Raw genomic sequence first — 15695 nt, 5'->3', positions numbered from 1 at the left:
AAAAATTACAAAATCTACAGTAGTGTCTGATGAATGCAAAAACACACATAAATATGCAGGCATTTTCTTTTGTTGTTGTTATTGACAATACATGGTTTTTATAATACGTTGAAAAAATATGTGCAGTAAGGGCAGTTACCCATCAATCCTTGTAAATAGTGCTATGTGTCTTCCTGTATCTCCGACGGAACAACAAATGTTTCCATGCAAGATAAAAATAAAGAATAAACACATTCACTTTGTGACAATAAGGTCTGAGCCTGCATAAATGGTTGACAATCTGTTGCTATTTGTGTACAAATACAGGTATGAAAAACGGATACATTTAAGATAATGGGGCATTCACAAAAGAGGGAACGTTATGGAGATAATTTTGCAAATGCTACGGAGATGCAACATGTTACAGGAATGGAAGAAAGCTATGTTGGATAGAAAGAGTAAAAAAAAGGATATACATACTTAGTTAAGTAAACCGGAATGATGAAACAGAGAGAAAACTTACTAGGGCCTCCGCTTTAGATCCACAACTTGCAAGACTTCAAATAATACAGCTTAAAATGAAGTATTTCAGATTTGCACCACTCACCCATCCCTTTTTCAGCAAATGGTACGGCCACCTGTTTGGAAGCCCAGTGCAACCAAGACAAGTGCATTCCACGCCAATAGGCCAAAAAAAGGTCCAACAGGCCTCCATGGCCATGGATCCGGGCTCCAGAGGCTTGGAAAAGTCCTCCGGAGCCCGGATCGGGCTGCTGGGGGGCGCGCAAAATCACTCCACGGCCATGGATCCAGGCTCCGGAGGCTTGGAAAAGTCCTCCGGACCCTGGATCGGGCCATTGGGGGGTTGCAAAATCGCTCTGCAGGCATACCTGGACTCGCACTGGCAGTTTCAAAAAAAGGTGCTGGAACGCTGTTCCATGCGTTGTATGACAAAAAACCCTGCCTCCACCATCCAGCCCAGATCTGCCCATTTCTTGTAGCTGCTCCCTGACTCCCAGTGCAGAGAGAAAGAGAGCGAGAGTACTGCCACACATGGAGAGGCAGAGGGAAGCAGCCTGGCCCCGCATCCCTCTGGGGCGATGGCGCGTGTGCCCACAGGGATGGTTCTGCATGCCGCCTGTGGCACGCATGCCATAGGTTCGCCACCACGGCTATATATCATACCAAGATTGTGGTCGCTAGGATTGTCAGGAATATATAGAATCAGATCCCATCAATTAATTCTCAATATGTTAGGAAGGATTTTTCACACCAGAAAAAACCTTTTTTTACTAGACTCCGGGAAAACTCATGAACTACCACTATAAATGCAGAATAAAAGAATAACAGAGGAATCTTGGAAGGGACCTTGGAGGTCAACTAGTCCAACCCTTCGCATAAGCAGGAGACCCTATACCATTTCAGACAAATGGCTGTCCAATCTCTTCTTGAAGGCCTCCAGTATTGGGGCACCCAAAACTTCTGAAGGCAAGCTATTCCACTGGTTGCTTGTAAATATTCACAAAAAAACAAACAAATAACATAGGTTCTTACATAAATAAAGTAGAACTTGCATAAGCCTGAAGTCTTCCTATGCTGATAATACCAAAATATAATGGACTGGAGAATTACTTATGCGCAAGTCAGAATATCCTTGTTTTCTTTTCTAAAACTGATTTATCCTGTTGCTTTTGATCATGTACTTGAAAATATCTGTATTATATTTAAAGGAAGTTTGAATAGATGTAAAAGATTATTTGTGATTCAATACCCCTCCCCTTCAATGTAGTTCTTACCATAATTTATTTTAAAATACTTTACCTTTAAAGGCAACATTATCTGGAAGAGGAGAATCTATGCATCACAAAGTATATTTATAAATATTTGAGATATTCAGAAGCACATTTATGCTTCATTTTACAATTTGCAGACAGTATACTATCCACGTTTTGTGGTATTTATTTAAAGTTAATGTAACATATAAAACTCTGAAGAGGAAAAGAGTTCAAATAGTCAACATCATGCTGTTAAGTACTTCCTGTAAATAATTAACAGTAATACAGTGACAAGTACTGTAGCTTCTGTGATAATAATAGACTGGCATCTTGTTCTATTTAACATCAGGAACAGTGATGTCATAATTGTTTGATTATATGCCATTAAGTCAGTGTTGGCTCTTAGTGACTACAGAGATAAACCTCCTCTAAAATGATCTTTCCCCAACCTGTCTCCTTAGATTTCTCATCAATGTATCTTAATCTGAATTTCTGAGTTTAATGTCTTCATAGATGTTGTAATATTGTTTCTTGTCTCTTCTAATAACTTTCTGAAATTCTTTGTTAAGATTTTCATATTATTTGCCTTTGGTTTCTCTAAATAATATTCAGACTTGTTTTGACATCCAGTTTGCTTATCTTCTACCTTATAGAACTCAGTTCTCAAAACAGTCCCAGTAATCTTAGGAGACAATTCAGGAATCAATTGTAGAACTGTAGACAACCAATAAATGAAAATAAAGTGGTAATGAAACCTCTAAGGTCTTCACTTTCGTAGCCCATTTTATAATTTTAAAATTTACAAAGATAGAGCCTGAGGTTCATAATTCACACTAGACACTTCTTCTACAATTAATTTGCAGGACTGTCATTATCTTCACTTTTTTAAAATGAAAGCAAGCCAGCTTCCCTTATTTCTTCCCCTTTTTGTTTGGTATCAATCTGTTTCTATCTCCAGAATAGAAACTGAATTATGTACTGTTTAATTGAAAAGCAAAACTGGCAGCCTATTTAAATACCTGCAAGATATTAATGGTTGATTCACATAGCTTTAATTATTGTTTACATTCTCAAGATTAGAAGAATGAATTTTGGCTGGAAAACTGCTGTCCCCACAAAATTCTTCTTATTGTGCCTTCTTTCTGAATGAGCAAAGTTAGGTCAGGAATTCCTCAACAGATGCACGTTGGAAGACTGAATAGATGGGGCCAGCAAAGTAGCTGTTGATTCCTCATTATATGGTTCCTTCAGTTGTCAATCTCAACAATTGGTGGAAAATTGGTCTCATTACTTGCTGTTGTTGCCCTTTGCTGTCTCTCATCTCTTAGTTTATAGCACTTGGAGAGCAGCACAGCCTAGAGCAGCGGTTCTCAACCTGTGGGTTGCGACACTTTGGGGGGGTCGAATGACCCTTTCACAGGGGTTGCCAAGCCCCCTCCCTGTTGTCCAGACTACACTGTCGCCGACTGCTGGAGGGCAGGTGGGGCAACTCTGCCCAGAAGCGCTCCCAGTCGTGCCAATCCAAAGGTGGGATATTGGGGGGAGGCTCCCGTCCCGTCGCAGCTCTTGAGTCTCTTTGCCTGAGTGGCCCTCGGTAGCTCACCACTCCTGCAGGCTTCTGGAGGCGACCACGACACCCTCCAGCTGGTCCAGGGCCCCATTGGTGCCTGCCTCCTCCAGCTCCTTCCCCCTTGGCAGCGACGCCCACTACTTCGCCTCGCTGCTTCCCCTCACGCTGGGCCAAGAGGGTGGCGGGGCTATGCAGAGCAAGCAAGGGAGTCAGCCTCGCTCTTTTCGCTTCCCCGGCGACAATTCTACCTTTTTTTTATTGAAAAGTTTTACAAAAAATTACAAAATACACCCCAAACCCACCTACCCTCCCCCCTCCCGCACTTCCCAGAGCTGAATACAGGATAATAAATATAATAATCATAATCTAACTAACATTAACCAACTATACAGATAAACAAATATAATGCACTTTAACTCTCTTTTAACAAAAAGTAAACAATTTAAGAATAAACTTAATCATATACAAATTAAAATCCTAATTTCTAAACAACACAATAACATACAATTTCAACTATATTAAACTATTAATAATAATAACAACAATAATAATATTCTAAAATTTATTCATAAAATAAATGGAATTTTTTAGTCCCATATTTATTCTGAATATAATCTATCCATTTTCTCCAAACCGAAATGTATCTTTCTTGTGAATAATCCTTCAGATAAGGAGAAATCTTAACCACTTCTGCTAAGTTTGACACTGTAAGCGTTCATTCTTCTATAGTAGGCAAATAATCCTTCTTCCAATATTGCCCTACCAGCAGCCTTGCTGCTGTTATTAAATTCAACATCAAATTAATTTCTTTAGCATCAACATCTACTATAATACCCAACAAAAATAGTTGAGGAGTAAACTTTATCTTTCTTTTAAAAATATTCTGAATGTTCCACCAAATTTTAATCCAAAAAGCTTTTACATTTCTACAAGTCCACCAAATATGAAAATAAGTTGCATCCAAACTACCACATCTCCAACATTTGGGCTGCAAGTTAGGATACATACAAGACAACTTTTGGGGATCCAAATGCCACCTATAAAACATTTTATAAAAATTTTCTCTCAAACTTTGAGCCTGAGTAAATTTTACATTTCTAACTCAAATTATCTCTCATTTGTCCAATAGAATCGGCTCTTGAATATTTTGTGCCCATTTTACCATACAGTCTTTAACTAATTCCATTTCAGAATCCAATTCTATTAAGACATTATACATTCTTTTTATATGAGCTCGATTTTGATCTTTAATCTGTTTTATCAAATTCGCATCCTCTAAAGTAATACCAACCTTTCGATCTAAACTCCAACTAACAATTGATTATATTGAAACCAAGAGTGTACAATATTTTCTTGCTTCAATTCAGCTAAAGATTTTAGTTGCCAGTCCTTTCATTCCAAACTAAGTAATCCTTATAAGAAATCCTATCCAAATTCACTCCTCTAGATACCCCCTCTATCACGTGTCCAGGAATCCCCCAAATTGGAATTTTATAATTTAACCTATAATAATGATTCTACCTTTTAATGCCACTGGGGGAGAGGCATTAATCCTCACCCCACCTTTATTGCCGCCAACTGAGGAAAGCAGCAGGTGAGAGCCACCACTCGCCCAGGGAAGCCGGCGCGCTTAAGAGACAGGTGGGCTGCCCACTCACTCGCACCAGCTGGCTGGTTGGCCGGCCAGCCAGCCTGCTCACCCTTGCTTTACTTGGCAGCTAGAGAAGCTCGGAGCTTTCGTGGACTTCCGTCCCAGGTTCTCCTCCAACCTTTGTAGGCTGGCTGGGCCGCCCAAGCCTCCCAGACTGCTCGTACCCAGTCAATAACCCCCACAACAGAGGGTCGGAACTGGTCAAAAGTTCCGCACCTCCAAATCGATCCCCGATTGGACAGAGGAGGGAAGGAGGGAGGAGGAAAGGGAGAGAAAAAGAGACGGAGAGAGAAAGAGAGAGGGAGAGAAAGAGAGGGAGAAAGGAGAAAGAGAGAGAGAGAAGGGGGAGAGAGAGAGAGAGAGAGGGAGAGAAAAGGGAAGAGAAAGAGGAGAAAGAGGGAGAGAGAGAGAGAGAAAGTGAGAAAAAAAGAGAGATAGAGAGAGAAGAGAGAAAGAAAGAGGGAGAGAGAGATTAAATTAGTAACATGGTTCTTAAGTGAATCTGATTTCCCCACTAACTTTGCTAGTCAGAAGGTGCGATCATATGACCCTGGAAAATGTGTTTGTGTATGTGTGTGTGTTGTAGGGAAGAGGAGAAAAGAAAAGATCAGGTCTCCCTTCAGAGCCATAGGTGGAGCAGCTGAAGGTGTGATTCGGCACCCATGCTTCAAGACAAAATTTCATTTATTTGTAATTAGAAATAAATATTTCACCATATATAATTACATATCGTTTTTGTGATTAATCACTATGCTTTAATTATGTTCAATTTGTAACAATGAAAATACATCCTGCATATCAGATATTTACATTATGATTCATAACAGTAGCAAAATTACAGTTATGAAATAGCAACTAAAATAATTTTATGGTTGGGAGTCACCACAACATGAAGAACTGTATTAAAGGGTTGCGGCATTAGGAAGGTTGAAAACCACTGGCCTAGAGTGTTCTGTGTTCTGGTGATGACATTATGTTTTGTAGCTATTTGGAGAGTGCTGTTGTGAGATCCTGTTGTTGCCTGTTGGCAAAGACTCTACCAAATGGTTGTTTTGGGGTAGTTATTGCCCAATCCAAAAGACAAAGGGTCAGGAGACAATCTGATTTTTCCAGCAGTCAAAATAGAAATAACAATTAAGGTACAGAATCCTGCACTAAGATAGGAGAAAGCAGCAAGCAATGCAGCTCTGCAGATGATTGTTCACCTAGTAACCTAACTTCCTGACAGATTATGGCATTATTGTTAAATTATGGTATGATTCTCTGATTTGGCTATAGCTAATCAATAGCAGCTGGCACCAAGACATAGAGTCTTTTGTAAAGACAAGTCCCCAAAAAGTTTTAAGCTGTCATCTCAGTAGTGGGATATGGAGGGTTGTGGCTAAGTTCTTAAGACTAAATGGCTGATTTAATCACTATCAAGGAATATGCTTAAAGGATATTGTGTTACATTATCAGGTTAAAATCAGTAACTGCTTTTTTAAAAGGATAGTGGGCACAATTAAACTGGAAAAAAGTTGAAAGAGCAAGACTAATTTGGTATATGCGTTGCATTAGGCTATAAGATGGCTTGCTTAGTTTGCTTCATGAATCCAGGAATTAAAATATAGTATAAAGTTAGAATCATTTTGTGATAATGTTTTCTGTTAATGCACAATTTTTACTTGATGGAGATTCTTTAATCATACATAAAGCAAAATGTATTAATTATGTTGTTTCTTTAGAATAATAGAATAAAATAATATCTTTATTGTCACTTTGAATGTGCACTAATTGGCATACATTAAAATGAAATTTCATTGCATACAGCTCTCAAAGGGTCACCACCTCCGATACACACTTAAATGCAATGAACTTAATTTTGTAAAGGTAACATTATTCATACTATTGGATGATGATAAATCTTTATAACAGTAAACTAACAATCTTATTTTGCTGAATGAATGAATGAATGATTTATATTTTTATTGATTGTAGAGAAAAGAGTAAAAACAGTAAATTTTGTATGGGAATTAGGCATATTTATTATATTGTGATACATGCAATTATGTATTTTAATTTCACATCATTTTCTGAGATGATAGTAAATTGGTTTGGTTAGTTTTCTACCCTAAACAAAGTGGACAACAATTTTACATTTTCTAACCCCTTTGTCTCTAGTAAGTTGTTCAATGGCAAGTCTACAGGATATGAGGCCATCTAGTGGTGAAAATAAAATCTACGCTTAGAATATAGACCTGAGGTTGCTTCCTATTCACTGAACTACTTTTTAAGGTTTAATACAATTACTACTCAAACAATCAGTGGTTGAATGCATGTACTTGGATTACCTTTACCCATTTGCAGAATAGGCATGCAAATAGAAATAAAAATAACAAAGCAATTCAAAGCATTTCTGGAGATTGATGCTTTTTAAAAAAGTCAACATTCATTTCACAGTATTTATAGCCTGCCTCAGCTAAGGAAACTCTGGCAGGAGTAGAACAAAGTACAAAGAAATTTACTAAAACTTAGCCTTTGGATAGCCTGTTGGTCTTCAGAAAGGCTGCATAAAGTTAAGTTTTTCTTCTGGAAAATTGGAGCCTGGAGACAGATATATGAATGGGAATCTTTGGTATGTATTATGTATGATTGTATTTTAATATATATTACTTATCTTGTTCTGTTCTTGTGCTGTCCAGAGTCATAATGGTCAAGATGGGTAGCTATTCAGTAAATAAATAAATCTACAAATAACAAAAAAAACCTAGACAATAATACATCAAGAGTGCCATTCAGTGAATCTAAGAATCAAATTTCTATTGGTTCAACAATACTTTTTTAATATCTGTAGAGTACTGGCCATCAGTACTTCCAAGGGAAGAATATTTCATTACATGTGAGTCAATACTGAAAAAAAAAACCTCTACTGTATCCGGCCCAGTTTATGAACTTTATGAGAGGGGGACCTGCTACAGTTCATCACTAGGAAATTGGGCAAATTCAGCAACTAGTAGAAAATTCCATTTAATAGAAAGCCTAAGTACATTATCTATCCATGTTATGTAAAATAATAAAAAACATATAGTTTGCCAGTTGGGAAAAAATGAAGATATGATTTGTTGTTGGTATCTCAACTTTAGCAACTTTAAGATGTGTGCACTTCAAGTCTGAATAATAACTGATCCTAATTCATCTGGAAGTACATTTCAAACATTACAATCAACTACATATATTGACTCAGTTATTATAGTTTGTATTTATCAATTAGCAGTAATGTGAATCCAGCCAGTGACTGTTTACTTGCTCTGCTCTCAATGTCTTGAATTAACCCTTGCATTTTAGGATGTAGTTGTTGCCCAATATTTCTTTTGGGAACCACAGGAGGTTGGATTACATGTGATATATATTGAGAGTGGAAGATCTGGATTCAGATCCCTCTTCTGTCACCAGGCACAAGAGGTGACACTCAAATTCTCAGTGTTATCTGCATCTCAGTGAGTTGCTTTTCGAGATCAAAATCCGCAGATAGAGCAATCCACCTTAAATATTCCCATCGTTATTTGGATTGTAAGAATCCCGACAATTAGTAGCCCAAAGATTTGGAGGGAAGGTGGTACAGTACGTGCATTATAGTACATATAGTACACACAGGATTCAAATCGGCGCGCACCCTGGAAATCGTTCAGGGCAGAAAAATACGTGCGTCCAGAACTTACCTATGTGGTGGAGGGAGCGGAGCGGAGAGCTTTCCCGTCGCTAGGTTACCCGAGGAAACATCCTCCGCCATTGCCCAGCTGGTCAGAATGGTGGGCGGGCTACCGGTTAAGGGGCTGCATGGGACCGTTAGGCAAGTGTATCAAGGGAAAATTATAGACCGGTTTCCTGAGCTCCCCACAGTAAGTATTTATATGTTGTGTTCGTCTCTGCCGCCATCGCGGTCTTTCCACTTTGGAATTAGTTGCTGCCCCAACGCTTTCGCGTGTGACTCGTTGCCCAAAGAAAGACTTGCGGAGATCGACAAATACTGTTTTCCTATATCAGGGGTAGGCAACCTCGGCTCTTTTATGACTCATGGACTTCAACTCCCAGAATTTCTGAGTCAGCATAGGATAGCTGACTCAGGAATTCTGGGAGTTGAAGTCCATGAGTCATAAAAAGAGCCAAGGTTGCCTACCGCTGCCCTAGACCGTTGTCATTTGCTAACATCTGAGGAACTTTTTAAGCGAGAGCAAAATGGCAGTGAGGAAAGTTGGTGCCAGACCAGAACCTAGACACCTTATAAATTCTACAGTAACAAAAATCCGGGCGAATGTTAGATGATCTTCTGGGATGGGACCCTCCAAACCGTAACAGAACCTAGTGAAAATAAAAATAAATGCTGTCTAATTTATTACCTTGCCTATGTGGTTTTATTTGTTTGCTTTTTGCAGGCTGGAAAGTTGATGCCAATTGGAGAAACTGCTGCCACTTGTCTTACTGAAATCCTACCCAGAGTGAGTATCTTGATTCTTCAGTTTACCATCTTTCCATCTAACCATCGTGTGTGTGTGTGTGTGTGTGTGTGTGTGTGTGTGTGTGTGTGTGTGTGTGTGTGTGTGTGTGTGTATTTGATACAGATACATCTGACTCACTCTTGAGGGTATCACAACCCAAGGTTCCAATAGAAAAGAATTCATGTAGGTCAGGGCTGAACTATGGATCCTTGGTGTTCTTTGATTTTGGTTGTTCGTTTTCAGATGTTTCATTACCTAACCATGTAACATCATAATTATGAGTGTGGAGTTTACTCCCTATACTGTATATCTATATCTATATCTATATCTATATCTATATCTATCTATCTATCTATCTATCTATCTATCTATCTATCTATCTATCTATCTATCTATCTATCTATCTATCTATCTATCTATCTATCTATACTGTTATATACAGTATCTTGCCCTGCCAGTATTGGTGAGAGTGTGGTTTTCTCCTTGGTAATTTTTTGATTAGGGTATTGTTTTTGTGCTTGATTTTTTGCTGCTTATCTGGGTGTTGGCTGCTGGAAAGAATGTGTTTTGGTCTTTTTGTTTCCTTGTTAGCTTTTTAATTTTTTTTATTTTGAATGATATGTAAATTTGGTTATTTCTATGTTTCAATTCATTGCTGACCAAAGATTTGTAATGTGTCTATGTGTATTCCAAACACACATAGTTTACTTATAGGTGTTTATGGCTGACCCAAAGGTTCCAGATATCTCAAGCACCCAGACAACAGTGGAATCCTGGTTACTCTCTGAGTTTGGCTATTATTGGTGCCAAATTGTAATTTTGTTGGTACTAAAATGTAATTTTTATTTGACAGTGGGGGAAATTATTGAATATATCATGTTTTATTTCATTAACTATAAGTATACTTCAAGATAAATTAAATTAAGCCAAATTAATTTTGATCTGGATTCTCCTAGTATTTTTTAGGAAAAAGTCTTCTATCATGCCAAGGAATTGTGAGGATGCTTTTGAAGACATGTACAAATGTGAAAAAAGTGGTTCATATATATATATATATATATATGCAGATCTGATGGAACATTTAGGACAGTTGATCCAGAATAGCCATTCCACATATTTAAGCTGTTTTTTTTTTAATGATTGTTACCAATGGTTCAGGTACATTACCCACTGGAAAAACAATTAGAGAACAGTTTTATATATATATGTAGCATGCCATGTTGATACTGTAATGAAAGATTACAAAGATATACCTTCAGAACAATCAAGATGTGTAAGACATGGTATCTTAAAAGATATTTCTGTTTTCACATTACTAGCAGTCAAGATCCTATGTAGGTCAGCAATCAGTGAGAATATTAATATTACAGACATTACTTCTGCTTGAAATGTTTTATCTGTAATTAGGCTGGCTGATGATCATGAGTTATAGTGATATTTTAGCAAATTCTAATAAAAGTATTATTCTGTGGCTTTGGGTATATATTAATGAACTAATGAAGTTAATATATGTCTAATTTTTAAAAGTATAAGAATGTATATTTTAAAATGGCTTTCATGTTGTCTTATAGCCAGTTACACCATCTGTTGTAAAAAAGTTTAGAAACACCAGCAATCCTCCTACAGGTAAAGAAAGAGTATTTTATGGTAGAGCAAATGATCCTGATATTGCATCATATTTGACTCATGGAATAACAACCGCCATTTCAGAGAATGTAAGAATGTGTATATCTTTTCTTTTTTTTCTAAGCAAGGAATCATACTTAATTTTACTGATGTGAAATAGTTCTGAAATAGGAACACTTGGGGGACATGCTGAAATATGACTTTCTGTGCAAAATTATAACTGGTATTTCCATAACTTATATCAGTCAAATCTCTGCAATATAAGCATGATAAACCAAAGCCAGAAATAGTCTTGTCATATATTGATTATTGAAATGATTGCTCCATTAAACAACAAAATGAAAATCAAGAAAAATAAGATTAACAGGAAGAAGAGCAATAAGCTCTTCTTTAGAACCCTAAACTCATCAAATCGTATAATTGGAAGAGACCACTTAGACCTTCACTTCTAAAATTTATTCTATTCATTAATGTAAATAAAAGCAGCCCCAACAAGGCTGCCAATACTTCACTACTTCATTACTTCACTTCACTACAATACTTCAAGTAAACAAAGCCTGTGATATCTTTTTACCAGTTGGGTTCATTGCTTTTAATATCAGAAAGTTTTCCTAACATTCATTCGGAATTTACATTCCTATCACTTAAATTATTCTGGGATGCCAAAGAAGGCTGTGACTTTGTTCTGACACTCCTTCAGGTACTTATATTAGTTTTCCCTATTTCTAACTACCTTTTTAAAAATCTAAGATACCCAGATAACGCTTTAGTTTCCTATCCCCTAATCATTCTTATTAACCTTTTCTGCACCTGCTCCAATTTATGTAAATCATTTTTAATGAAGGATAAAATAAAATTATCTACACATGTTTCAGTGTCTATGCATGGAACACATAGATAATAGGATATATTTTTTCTAAAAAGATCATCTTCTTTAAGGTTGCAGTATTCATAACACCTATACTATATATTCCTTGTCACCAGAGGCAATCTTTCAATCAGCCAAGAATTTACAGTAGCTCTTTGTAAAATGGAGTATGGTAGAATCATCTTCCCCTTTGCAGTGGTGGGATTCAGCTGGTTCGCACCAGTTCAGCAGATCCGGTAGCTAATTTTTTGTTGCCCAGGCCCAGAACGGACTTCCGGAAGTGGCATCCATACAGAGAACCAGTTGTTCACATATTTGAATCCCACCACTTAGGATTCAAAAACAAAGGATTAGTTACAGCTTTAATGATATTACATGATTTGTAACAGATATATTTTAATGGTAATCAGTGTGTCTATAAAATTTTGGTTGTTTTATTATATTTAAATGTAAATGTTTTGAATAATGCATAACAAACATTGGAAGTGACGAGCAGCTAGAAGAAATTTCAAGATGTTAGTTTACACAAAGATAGCAGTATCTTCAAAAAAAATCACTCATATTTTTTTCCTGTTCTAAATCAAATTAGTAGTTGATACTGTGCCATTTTGTTAATAAAACTGATATGATAGCTAACAGAAGGTACTTCAGAACTAATACATTTTATATGGCATAAAACTTCTTCAGGCATCATTATTAGCAAATCCACCTCCTAAAACATACTTTCAACAAAAAATTAAAGAAAAGAAAGAATCTGTCTATTTAAGTAGCTGTCGAGCTCCTCTTGGGAAATCTCATGATCAGTCCCTGCGATTGCCTAAAGAACTGGATGTTAATAATACTCGATTTGGAACAACAGTCAAAAGAGGTAGGAAAATTAGTAAGAAAATACAGTGTTACTTCATGCTATAATTTAACATGGAATTGAATAATTTATTTGTTTTATCTCACCTTTATTATTTTTTTTATAAATAACTCAAGAAAGTGAATATATCTATTACTTCTTTCTCTTTCAATTTTCCCCACATCAACAACCCTGTGAAGTGACTAAGAAAGAGTGACTGACCCAAAGTCACCTGGTCAGCTTTCATGCCTAATGCAGGACTAGAACTCCTTTTAGCCTGATACCCTAATCACTAGACCAGTGGTTCTCAACCTGTGGGTTGGGACCCCATTTGGGGTCGAACGACCATTTCATGAGGTCACCAAACAAGGCTGTCAGCCATTTTTTTCCCTTTGGCCATGCCCCTGGCACCCAGTGATGTATAAGTGGTTAGTGGTCACCACAACATGGGGAACTGTATTATGGGGTCGCGGCATTAGAAAGGTTGAGAACCACTGCACTAGACCAAAATGGCTCTCAAATTAGCTTGTTTAAAGACAGTATTCTGAGATAAAAGCAATCATTTAATTTGCTGCTGTTGGCTCCAGACATAGTCACAATTAAGCTAGATTGATCTATTATATTATCCCATAATTTATTGACCCTGATTTGTTGAACAAGTCTTAGTGATGTAATTCACACACAATGTTGAGTCATAAACAGTAATTTATAAGTTACAATGGATAGTTAAACCAAGTTCAAGAAAGCATTTTATATTTAGCATATTCAGCAAACCCATCTTTAGAGCTAACTACTAAATGATACTTAGCCTTTCATGTGTTTCAAGTTGCTCCAATCCTGCTATATCCACCAAATAGGAGAAAATCATATAGTGAGGCCTTCCTCTTGTAAATTGTGTATCCTCCAGCCCCTAAAAGTTGCCTCTGAAATGTCTTTTGGCTTGAATGAATCTTCTAAACTAAATGCCAGCAAGTTTCCTTTAAAGCCAGAATAATTTTTCAGCCTAATCCTTTCATATGTGTTTGAACCAAAACTTTGCAGTTATGGTGGCCAGTTCTCATTGGACCTGTTCTGTTCAGGTAAAGAGGATTTCAGTATTCTTGTTCCTTTTTCCTGATGGACTTAGGGAAAAATAACCATATTCTTTCTGATAAAAGAATAAATATATAAATATCTCTGTCAGTGATCTACTAGATAGGAAATGTGGTATTTATGCATGTTTTATGCATGGCAGTTGCTTTTATCTGACCTAAATCTACTAAAGAACTTCAGACAAGAGCACTGATTTCAGACATATTTTTATCAACTATTTTCAAACTATAATGAAAATAAATCAATAGAGAAAATAATTATACTGTATAAAGAAACCGATCAAATAGTGACATGAATAAATTTGAGAGCATGAATCAAGAAAAATTCTAGAAGGTGTTCTTGCCATAACATTTGTTGATGTCTGTGTTGATTAAAAGCACATCATCCTCATTTTTTTTCTCACTCTGTATTCAGGATTTTACTGAAATGTATTCTAAAACACTTTAATTTATAAAAACTAATGATTCATACAGACATATATTGCTGATACTCAATGATAAATAAATATATTTCATTCATGCATGGCTACACAGTATGGTTTTCTACAGTTATATAAATAAAAAACTGTGGAACTAAATATATGAATAAAGAATGTTGTATTTATAAATATTGATTTATATTAGATTGTTTCATTACATGTATTGATTTATTTTCAGAGATTTCTGCTGCAGACATTGTAAATCCCAGAAAGACATTTGATGAAGTCCAAAAAGAAGCACAGGAAGGACATGAATTATATGTTTTGACACACAACGATTATTATGTTGGTGAGCAAAAGGACAAATAAATATCATGAAGAAGCTCTAGATGTAAATATGATCATGGTTTTATTTAGCAAAGACATGGTTATTTTCCATTTTATAATAAGGAATAAAATTAACGCCTCTTGCAATGTCTTTTGAATTAAAGATTTAGTTAAATTGATACTAATATATTTGATAAATGGAAATGAAATAGTGATAGGAATGCATAGCTCTGACACTTTTTTCATAGGAAGATCAATTACAGGTAGTGCTCAGCTTATGATCATTTATTCAGCAACCATTTAAAATTATGGACTTACCATTTTTGCCTGAAGTTACGGCTACTGCAGTGTTCCTATAGTCACACGATTATGTTTGGCAGCTCATCCACGCTTATGAATGCAGGGGTGCTGTATCTTCTCCCCACTTGCCTATCTTCCCTTTTGGCCGCCCTGCACAGAGGCATGTGGCAGCAGCAGTCCTGGGATTGGAGCTGAAGTAGTATCCTGTGGTTTTTAACAGTGTCAGCCAGACCTCCAGGTCCCTAATTCAGTCCCAGCAATGCCATTGCCACTGAGAAATACCACCTCAAACCATGTGCAAGCCCCACACCACTAAACTTTATTATTTTGTGCCATTCTCCAACCTGTGTTCAATTTTCCCCCCAGGCTGTGTGTTCCATTTCTTGTGACCTTCAGAAACCTTCACAGGTCTTATGAGAACAGGCATTCTATTTGTGGAAGAGCAGGAGTCCCATTCTGGTGTTCCTTTTTAGACCTCATTCTCCAAATCATGTGCACTATTCCTTCTCTAATTCATATCTTGTGAGACTAGGAAAGATAGGTTTCCAAAGGATCATGAGAATGAATCTTGCAACTTAAAGAAGAAATGGGATGGAAAACAGTTGATATGGCAGTAATGTGAGGTAGCATTTCTCAATGGCAGTAGTATTGCTGGGATTTAAGTAGAGGTCTGGGTACAGAGGTAGCTGACTGAGATTGCTGAAGATTTAGAGAAAGGTAAACTTTTGGCAAAAGCAAAAAAACCCAAATGTACAAGTACAGATTAGGTG

At 36.8% G+C, this 15695-nt stretch overlaps 1 protein-coding gene across 2 annotated transcripts in view; it reads left to right on the top strand.

The window, feature by feature from the left end:
- The first annotated feature begins 8675 nt into the window (after positions 1-8675).
- The window catches only part of EFHB (EF-hand domain family member B), a 29071-nt gene continuing 22051 nt past the window's right edge, over positions 8676-15695 (top strand). The window contains exons 1-5 of one of the 2 annotated variants that reach the window (XM_039348859.1): positions 8676-8853; positions 9388-9450; positions 11022-11165; positions 12632-12812; positions 14537-14647. In XM_039348859.1, the coding sequence (XP_039204793.1) occupies positions 8761-8853; positions 9388-9450; positions 11022-11165; positions 12632-12812; positions 14537-14647 (592 nt within the window). In that variant the 5' untranslated portion in view covers positions 8676-8760. The remainder of the gene's footprint in view (positions 8854-9387; positions 9451-11021; positions 11166-12631; positions 12813-14536; positions 14648-15695) is intronic. The other variant, XM_039348860.1, reaches the window with a different exon arrangement.

This window comes from Crotalus tigris, unplaced genomic scaffold, assembly GCF_016545835.1.
Source record: "Crotalus tigris isolate CLP2741 ecotype Arizona unplaced genomic scaffold, ASM1654583v1 scf7180000018184.2832721, whole genome shotgun sequence".
In the NCBI taxonomy this organism is placed as follows: Eukaryota; Metazoa; Chordata; class Lepidosauria; order Squamata; family Viperidae; genus Crotalus; species Crotalus tigris.
This window is presented reverse-complemented; position numbering and strand designations above follow the sequence as displayed.